This window comes from Nothoprocta perdicaria, unplaced genomic scaffold (genome assembly GCF_003342845.1).
Source record: "Nothoprocta perdicaria isolate Ctin4 unplaced genomic scaffold, notPer1 scaffold_4, whole genome shotgun sequence".
NCBI classification, from domain to species: Eukaryota; Metazoa; Chordata; class Aves; order Tinamiformes; family Tinamidae; genus Nothoprocta; species Nothoprocta perdicaria.
Window position 1 is genome coordinate 4,232,421 of NW_020455643.1, and position 10,072 is coordinate 4,242,492.

Consider the following 10,072-nt stretch of genomic DNA (forward strand, 5'->3'; position numbering starts at 1 on the left):
CCAGGCTACTTTTCCAGCTGCACCTCATGTAGTGTTTCAGAGACTTCCTATCCTGCTTGGGTAGATACACACATTCCTCATAGTTTTCCTTCTATTTCTTCCTTATTTATTTTTTCAACTGCTGTGAAAAGAATTTCACCAAGGCCAGAAAGATTATTTCTGAATTTCCCTCTGATATAGACCCTGGTCTTTGCTAATAATGTTTAACAGTTTTGTGTCTGTCAGAATTGCTCCAATTCTACCCTTTCTTTGTATATTTTTAATAGTTTTACTTTGTTATTGTCATTCCATGTGGTAGTGAAGAGAGAGGAAAGACTTGCCCTGAAGAAACATGTTTTAATGAAATTTAATAAATAGGCAATTAATCCTTCAGCAAGAGAAAGCAATGTTTCTCTTCAGGAGGACGTACCACAAAACAAGATGTTTCTGTTTTTAACTTCTTGATGTCTATAATTGCCCCCAATAGAAATGTATGTTAGTGTGTCTGGTAGCTGAAACATCCATCCAATCTGTCACAGTTTGAGTTCTTAAAACTAATGAGTTTGTGTACTTGTTTAATTGGGATCAGTTACACGAAGATCACTCAGGGCTTTGGCACTTTGTTACTGTATCTCTCTTTCTGCCCAGGAGTCATGAGAGAACTTGGGTTTTGTTTTGCTTTCTTTAAAAAAAGAAGCAGATACTCAGTATACACAGAGTCTGCATGTACAAGATGAGTAAAATCCTCATTCCTGGTATCCTACCTGTACGTCAGGAGTTCTTGCTCAAGAATCTTCTTTCTGGGTGTTCTTTGCGTCCTTGTGAAACTCCATGTCTGCGTGTGGTGGTTTCATTKTGTTAATAGAAAGGGCAAGAGGGCAGAGGACTTGTTCTACCAAGAGCTGGTGGAGACTCACCAAGCACTGGAGCAAATCTTACTGAGAAGTGAGGTCATGTTTCTTCCCTACTGCCATTCCAGCAGTCATGGGACCCTCATCTGAGACCCTGCTCTGAGCTCCTGATGTGTGGGATGGGTATGTGACTGGGATTGCTGAGCGTCCCTCTTTATCACAGCTCATCAGTTGTCACCTTCACAGTGCCACTGGTGACGGTGTCTTACAAACCATCCTGTTCCAGGAATGGGTCTTGAATGGTCCAACGCTCCTCCAGTGGATGCTGTGGACCTTCTCTGGTCAGAGCAAGTCATTCTTTAACAATTCAAATTCTTGTTGTTTACTTGCAACTGCCTCTGAAAATAACTAGGAAAACTCTTTCCCAGTTGTTTCCCTTTCTGTTGTTCCCTCTGCTCCCATGATTTCCATGATTTCCCATTACCKTACTGGAAAAGGCCTGTGTTTTCCATGCAACGCTACTTATTTTGTGGAAAATGTTAAACTTGCACATCCTGTGTTTTTGCGCTACCCACTGTAATGCAATCTCTCTGCTGAACGAATGCTTAGTTATTTACCCAAAGGATCGAACCCTCTCCTGTGTTCCAGGCAAGTGCTGGGAGCCAGTGAAAAAAAGTCTTTGTTCCAAGATCTTCCCTTGTGCTGAATAATCAGAAACTCGTTTCCTTGCCTTGCCAACAGGGTATGTGCAGGCGTGTCGAGCGCTGATGATCGCCGCCTCGGTGCTGGGTCTGCCGGCTATTTTCCTGCTGATAACGGTCTTGCCCTGTATCCGGATGGGCCATGAGCCTGGAGCTGCCAAGTACCGGCGTTCCCAGCTGGGAGGAATCCTCATCATTCTCCTGGGTAAGGTGCCTGTCCGCCACACGGGCACGCGGAGCGGGCGGTCTCCCTCAATCCCAGCCCTGTGCAGCACTTGTCCCTCATCAYGTTCACATGAGGGACGTGGTTGTCTGGGCTGGGCTGATGCTGGAGAGCTACCTCAGGGCCATGGTCTACGGGGCTGACGAGGTGCGAGCGTGAGGCGGGAGGGGAGGGCTGCGAAGCCCGACTCTGCTTTCTCTAACGGAGTCCCCTGGCATGGAGCTGCCGCCTGTGTTGGCGGAGGGCGGTGGTGGCGACGCGCAGGYGGCCGACGCGCCCGTGAGCTGCCGTGGGAGCCCTGCTGGTTTTGGGAAAGGGTCTAGATTCCCAAGCTGCTCCCAGCGCATCCTCCTGTGTTGTACGTGTCCCCAAGGCCAAGCAACAGAAGGGAGGCCCATGGCTCCGAGCGTGCTGCCTGTCCTGCAGGGACACCAGGGGAGAGGAGGAGGGGACACAGAATGGCTGTCCCATCCCATCCCTCTCTGCATCACCAGCCTTGCCCTCGGCCTCCCTGTCCCCTTGGGAATTTCTTCCCGTCCTCGGTGCCTGCAGGGGGGATTGTTTGGAGCAGCTCGGAGCTGTGGAGCTCATTGTCCCAAGTGCAGCACCTGCATGTTCTTGAGGCCTCGTCATCTCGACCAAGGCTGCGGGGCCTTGTTTTCACCCGCTTGTTTGGCAGACGACGAGGGCTGAGGGAAAGTGGCCTCTTTGTGCGGCTCTGCCGGCTGCTGGCAACCAGCACTGACATCATGCTTGTCGTCTTCTCTCTCCTTCTCCTTCTCCTTTGCTTTTCTTTTTTCACAAGTGGGCCTGGATGTGGCTGCTGCAGCGCAGGGAGCCAGGGCTGTTGCTCGGGGAGCTGCTGCCTTCGCACACTTGGGCGAGAGGCAGAGGGAGCCAAGGAGGGAGCCAAGGCCAGGGCAGCTTGGGGTTTCAAAGAGACATTGCCACAGCTGGAAAATCAGAAATCAGGATTTTAGGCTTTCCAGGGCCTTTATAGAACCTCTCAGGCATGGACAGCCTTCCTGAAAATCCTCATTGTGAATGTTCGGCTGCTGACATGTGGGAGCTCGCCCCATCCCAAAACCCTGAGCAATGTATTTGGGCTTGGTGAAGCAAGGCTGAACCTTCCTCCAATTCCTGTGAGCAGAACTGTGGGACACAGTGACCGAGCCCCCGATAGTGTGGCACAAGGGTGATCCCAGCAGAGCCGCTCTTTGCAACGTGACTTCTCCCTCGCAGCCCACGATGCTGCAGAGGAGCCCCGATAAAACGCTCCTCCTGGATCTGGTTCTCCCACACGGCAGGATGAGAGGAGCTGAGAGATCCCAGCAGCAGGATCAGCACTTGTGGTGACAAAATTGCCGTAACCTGTGACAGGCCAAGCTGAAATCCTGGYCCCTTTTTTTGGTGAAATACCGAGGGTTTTGGGTCTAGTGAGCCACTCTCTTGCTCTGTTCTTGCTGTGGTGTTACACCAATGAGGGGAATGGGTGTAAGAGAATAAATGAGAGGAGTTTTAGTGCTCCATGAGCAAGAGGAGAAAAAGAGAATTGCTTTTTTCGTGAGATTGCAAATAAGCAGTGTTTGTCAATTTTGCTCTGATGGGCTACAGAACAATTTTTTTTCCTTTTTTTTTACAAAATCTAGATTTTTTCCAGGCCAATTATCAAGACAATCCCTTAGAAGAAGGGTAATGTATCGGACTTGGGACTTAGACACTATTTAATCTGATTAATGATTTGCTATTTGAAAAATGAGATGTTGCCATTTCAGAGCATTTAGTAAGTATGAATTAGACATCAAAAGACATAATACTGACCTAAAAGTCACAATATTCTAGAAATAATATGTCCTGGACTGTTATTTCTTACCTTCTGACTGCTAAATTCTCATTCATGGTTTTTAGCATTTTCTCCTCAACCATAAGGGCTCCAGATATATCCTCTAAGTGGATGTTGACTCCAGGGGTCTGGTTAAGAAAAAACGCATACAAACACACGCACAAAAAGCAAAAGCAAAAATACATACTGACATAACAGATATATTGAAAATGGAGATCTGATCATGGGAACTGGTCCTGTGACAAATGATACTTGTCCAGGAAAAGCATGGCAGTTTATCACTGAAATAGTTAAAACAAAAAGCAGAAGCTGAAAACACAATGAGAAACCAAATTAAAAAAAACAAAAAACAAAAAACAAACTTCCCAGGAAAACCATGTGCTCAAATATTCAAATATTCCATGGGTTTTACTATGCACTGATAACAGCAAGCTGTGGAGCGTGACATGCGTGTGCACACCCTGCTATCCTGCCTGCTGATGTATTTATGACTTTGCTTCATCCTATCTGCCCAAACAAATTGATTTATTGCTGAAAACAGCTGTCAGCAGCGGTTCCCTCTGAACTAGTATGAAAACATTGCAAATGGTGGTGTTGATGGAAAAAACTCTGGTCCATCCTGTGTTGTTGGTACTAAGTCAGGGGACCGCTTGCTGGTTAGCAGGAAGCCATTTTCCWGGTGGAGGTGAGGGACCTGGGACGCTGAAAAACACAGCTGAAAAATATATCAGATATCAGCAATTACTACTGCAAAATGACAGTGTTAGCTGTGTAAATAAAGGTCTGTAAAAGGTTCCTTTGGACACTGCTTTCCCTCAGAATAGTCGTCTCTTGAGAGCCAAGGTTTGAATGTGGATTTGAACGTGGATTTCTGTGATTTTTTTATAAGGACTGCATCTTTTGGTTTGGGGAGGCTGATCCTCTGCTTGGTGCAGGAGATGGAAGCACCTCTCCAGGCTGCCACGTGTTCTCTGAGCCGAGAAAGAGCTCAAAAATGTTTCTGTGCTGTGCACAAGGCAAAATGACTTGGCATTTTTGGGGAGTGGGCCACTCTCAGTGGATACAAGGATGTTCCCCAAGGTTATTTTGCTTGCATGAGGCTTGCTCATACAACCATTGATATCAGGAGAGAACGATTGCCTTTAACACGCAGAATCCCCCCCCACGTCCGTGTATCTGTTATTTCTTTGTGCAAGAACAAAAACTTTGAAAGAGAAATCTGCATGGCTTGCAGTTGGCTACTGGGAATAACTAAATCTATCTGTGAAAGAAAAGTATACTTTCTTCAGCAGATAATTTCTCATGACTTATTGCTGAGGAACTTGGCAGGGACTCCCTGTCCCTTGAGTTAGATTAATACTGCTCCACCTTTCCCACCTCCTCAGGCACCTTCTGTACTTCCCATTTGCTCGTGCTTCCTTCTGGTTAAATTATGCCTGTGATGCTAAATTTTAAGAGTTTCAGTTCAATGGACTGAGCCACTGTGGGTCCATAATAAAAATAAATAAAGAAATAAGGACATAGACATGTTGGGAGGCTGGGATGCGGTCCTATGACCTTACAGAGATCTGGGGGAGCCAAGGATAATGCACGATATTTTACTGAAATGAGCCTTGTTGGTAAATGCAGTGTTTTTTACTAGACTGCCTACCCTTGCTGCAAAAAGCAGGCAAGCTTTCTAGTATGGATTCACCCCCAAAAAATGTCTGTTTTTCCAATAAATCTATTTGGCCTAACAAAAAATATTCCCTCTCTTTGCAGACCTTGCCTCACTTGTGCTAGACTACACTGACTGCAACAGCTCTACTGGCTGCACTCCGTTTTAGTTAGGCTGAGGCAACGAGTCCCTTTGCATTAGCACAGGAGAGAAGCAGTCATGATTTATACATGAACAGCTCTTCCTTGTGCGGAGCCTCTTGTGGAATATGCTGAAACTTGCCCTAAAATGTCCTTTGCAATCCCCCCAGCTTGCTTGCCTGAGCAACTCTTCGGTTGCAATCTGAGCGCACCTCAGCCTGAAAGAAATATTGCAGTTACAYGCCGTCCTTTTCCCATCTTCCTTGCAGGATTTGCAGCCAAGTTTAATCTATGCAAGCCCAGGGCGTTCCTCTCTCTGGGCTGTGGGGTCACGGATGGCAGCCAGTGCTGTCCAAACGTGGAGAGGTCGCACTAGCCCATGGAAGGCCCCTGACTTCTCGTAGCACCGAAATGGTCAGTGTTAAAATAAGCTGGGTTTGCCTGTCGCTCAGCCACACACACAAGAGCAGCTATTGTATTAGTGCCCTTGAGAGCTCTTCTGTGACCCTGTGTTGTGGAGGAGGGTCTGAAAAGATAAGGCTCTTATAGTCTATGGACATAAATATATATATATCTCTATATGTGTCTATTGCTGACAGAGAAAGAAAAGATGATTGTGTCCTTTTGGACAACAATGAAACCAAAGAAACTATTTTTTCTGAAGCATTATAATGCTTTTCAGATTCCCAACTGATACATTTTTGTTGTAAAGCATTAGATGCTCATGAATTGTTTGCAAGACTCGAATCCATGCGCAGGATAAATGCTCTTCTCCTCTCTCTGCCTTCTCCAAAAAATTCCTTCCAAAGACGYGGGGCCTGTGCTTTGAGGAGGCCTAAAATTATTACTGGCTTTATTAGCATCCTTCAAATGTTCTTCTCTTTTCCGTAAGAAAATATTTTCTCTCATAATAGCTGCAGCTATTGGGGATGGGTTTTCTGCTATACTGGCCAGCAGTTCTAGTTTGTTCTCTGCTTCAACTAAACAGTCTTATTTTTTTCTCTCAGCGACTTTTTTTTTCCTCTCTTTCAACCTTAACTTTTTGACACTGCCTCAAGATATCTTTTAACGCGGTCGGTGGAAATCTGTCACGCTGCCACAGGCTTGTTATTGTTTTGCTCTGATTCCCTGATAGCCACAAGGATGGAGTCCTGCACAGCTTGTCCCCGGGGGAAGTAAATATTGACAGATTAATTCTCCTCAGATGTACGAGCCATAAAGGAGTATTGTTTTAGGACCTGCTCCGGCGAGGTGATTAACACCCTCCACTCCTGTTGCCCTGGGTGCATGTGGGGACCTGGCGGGACAGGGGCAGGAGCCGGCGGGGSCTCTGTGACAGGGAGCAGGTGGCCAAAATCTAGTGTCTTTTCCTACAAAATCTGAAGTCGGTGATTTTTGACTTGCCATTAGAGCATAGGTGGAATACTGCTTTCCCTTCAGAAAACTGTTTGTCTCTCTCACTTGCTGTAGSGAAAACTTTCCATACCGTATGGAATTTGTTTTCCAGAGTTACGTGACACTTCCTTCTCCATTTTTTTTTAAGCCTGTAGTGCTTGCTCCCTGCTGCTGCTTTTATCCCTGCCAGTTTTCCGCTTGTGTTTAGCGGAGCCTGCTCTGTCCTGTTAAGCGATGGGTAATTTCCTAAACGTTGATATGACCGTTCAGCTGGAGTGAGCAGAGTGATGTGAATTGGTGTGGGCGGAGGATGTAGTAAGTGGGTTAATTTAGAGCTGATTTACACCGAGGGGGTCCGAGACACAGATTTAACTGTGTCACCAATGCACATGGTTTTCATGGTTTTGCTTCTGTTTTAAGTTATTTCTAATTCTGTGACTCTCCAAAGAATTGATTTCAGGGATGACATTCATTCTCCACCCTTAAAAATACTTTTTTKGGGGAAAAATATTTTTCTTGTAATATACCAGGTTGGGTGAAGCAGCAGTTGTTTTTAATTCTTGTTTGCRAGGACTTGAGAGAGATTGCTGCTCTCCCTCAGTCCTCAGGCCTCCTGAAATCACACTTGCTCCCTTCTATGCTTGGATCCAGCGTGGGTGCTCCCCATCCCGATCCCATTGTGTCCCTGCAAGGGAATGGGGAAGGGCTTCCTCTCCGCTCTCCGGAGGGAAAATAACCCGTGGGAGGCTGCATCGTGTGCTTAGCAGAGCCATAGTGTGAGTCTCCAGCTGGCAAAAGGGCTCGAGTGCTTCCGCTCGTGTCCCTCTGCAGCTGCCGGGGGGTTTGGGAGATGGTGTCACCAGAGGTGTGAGGTGACAGCTGGGAATGTCGTGGCGCTGCCTCGCTGAGCGCCGCGTGCAGCCGCCCTTGCTCTCCCTGTCTCCTCAGCCATGTGCGGCGTCGTGGCCACCATCTGGTTCCCCGTGTGCGCCCACCGCGAGACCACCATCATGAGCTTCGGCTACTCGCTCTACACGGGCTGGATCGGCTCTGCCCTCTGCCTCTTCGGCGGCTGCATCATCGTGTGCTGCTCTGGCGACGCGCAGACCTTCGGTGAGAACCGCTTCTACTACGCCTCGGGCTCCAGCTCGCCCACCCACGCCAAGAGCGCCCACGTGTAGGCGCCCCGGACACGGGCCCGGCAGCGGCCGGGCGCTTGGGCGCCCGCGCCGGCTTTGCAGCTGCGCGCCAGCCCCGGGGGAGCGTTTAGAACAGCAGTGCGCGCCCGATAGTTTTAAAGCATTAGTGTCCCCGTCCGTGGCCCCCTGTTTCTAGCAAGAAACCTCCAGCAAACCCAATGTGCTCCGGCGCTTCCCACATTACCCCAGCCGCTTCTCCCCGCGTCTCCCCCGTGGGGTGGCCCAGGGGGCTGGGGGTGCGCGGGGGTTTGGCCTCCCGGCTCACCCCGTGGCAGGTTTAGAGCTTAAAGCCATAAAACAGAAACGAAAAGAGAGACTTTCCCAGGGYTAAAAGGGCTCCTCCGACCACGTAACTCTGCTTTCTCGTGTTCAAGGTCACCGCTCTGCCAAGGTCTGAGCGAGAGTGTAGGGAGGAAGACTGTACTCTCCAACCCCGCAAATGTTTCTCTTCTGGAAGAGTAGATTTGTTCTGCATTTGTTTTCCTTTCTCTGTAAATACTTTTGTATGAGACTATTCGTTTTAGTAACAGTGTTTCCCCTGCCCTCCAAGTTCATCAGTATGAAGGAAGCAGAACTCAAAGGTCCTAATTAGAAGGTAAATAACAGCACATTTGTACATATTTTAAAATGACTTAGGGGGCTCTAATCCCAGCTCTCTGTTCTTTTTTAAAAGTTTTTTTCTTTTTTTTTTTGTACAGTTACTAAAAATGTTTTTTTACATTTTTTTAAAAAAACTTTCTTTCCTTTCCATTAATTTCTGTTCTACCTTGTGTCATTAGAGTAGCACATTTTTAACATGCAGTATAATGTACCTGTTAAAACACAATTCTGGTGAATACTGATGATGCCTTTGTACTGTAAGTGAGATACTGTACAATAAATAACAGAATATGTGCAAACATCACCGCCTTCTTGTGTTCTTTCAGCGTTCCTGTGTGTTTCCATGTCTTGGATTTCCCAATGATTTTGAAGGTTTTTTTCTGTTGCAGCAGTTGAGAATGAGAGATTCTGCTCCATGGGGAGTTCAACAGGGAACTTGTGTTCCCCAGAGGTTTTCAGGGCCTGGGTCACTCCTGGCACGGTGCCGACTGCCCTGTCACACATTCCTTATTTTAACTTTCCCCATAGTCATGTGCACCCGGTTCTAATTCATGAATCYGTAGGGACGTTCCTGCACTTCGGCAGCAGGGCTGGGTTTTACCCAAGTTTCTAAGCCACGTTGCTGTAAGTATTTAAACTAAAATAAGAGCTGAGCCGGGGCCTGCAAAGAGGTCATCCCTCTCTTTGATTAAAAGCGTTTAAGATCAAGATCTAGCTCTGTCCTTACTAGAGGCCACAGCAATTTAATTACGTTGATACAAAACCCCATCTGTGCTCAGAGACGTTAACTCCGTTGGAACAATTTGTGTAAGCCAGGCTTCAGAAAGAGCGGCAATTCGGGAGCAGAGAGGGGAAGAATCTGGGTGTTTTCSCCTGTGGAAGGAGGGAGGGCTGAGCTGTTTTGGCTGAAGGGACGAGCTCGAAGGCCAGGTTTGCTGCTCGAGCCATGCTGGATTATGTTCTTTCTTCTCTGCCAAGGACTGAACCAGCGGGGCCTGGGCCTGCCAGGCCTCTCCTCCCGCGTGGAGGTGACAGCCAAACGCTGAAGGGGGAAGCGGGAGGACCATGGCAACCATGGCCCCCAAGCAGCCTTGAACGCGACTCCCTTGGGCGGCCCACGCGTCGCAGAGGGCCCCAAGCCCGGTTGTGCCCGGCCGGCCGCGCTGCCCGTTACGTCAGGCGGCGGGCACAGGCAGCCGTTGTGCGTGTGGCCGCACCGTCACCGTGGCCACTGAAGTGCGGGCACCGCGGCCATTGATGTGTGGGCAMCGCGGCTGCACCGTCACCGTGGCCATTGATGTGTGGGCACCGCGGCCGTGCCGTCACCATGGCTATTGATGCAGGGGTGCCCCGTCGGGAGGGCACCCTGCAGATGTGCAGCTATGGGTCTCAGACCCCCGCACACCGCATCACGGGCCACCCCAGGCCATGGGTGACACAGTGGCCCAAGGCCCGCAAACCGTCACAGTCAACCTGAGCTCGTT

At 48.5% G+C, this 10,072-nt stretch overlaps 1 protein-coding gene across 2 annotated transcripts in view; it reads left to right on the forward strand.

Moving 5' to 3' along the window:
• Nucleotides 1–8,602, forward strand: part of CLDN11 (claudin 11) — a 9,735-nt gene extending 1,133 nt beyond the window's left edge. The window contains exons 2-4 of one of the 2 annotated variants that reach the window (XM_026045347.1): nt 1,572–1,736; nt 7,738–7,902; nt 8,363–8,602. In XM_026045347.1, coding sequence (XP_025901132.1) covers nt 1,572–1,736; nt 7,738–7,902; nt 8,363–8,385 — 353 coding nt within the window. In that variant the 3' untranslated portion in view covers nt 8,386–8,602. Of the gene's footprint in view, nt 1–1,571; nt 1,737–7,737 lie in introns of both variants that reach the window. The other variant, XM_026045346.1, reaches the window with a different exon arrangement.
• Nucleotides 8,603–10,072: the final 1,470 nt, after the last annotated feature.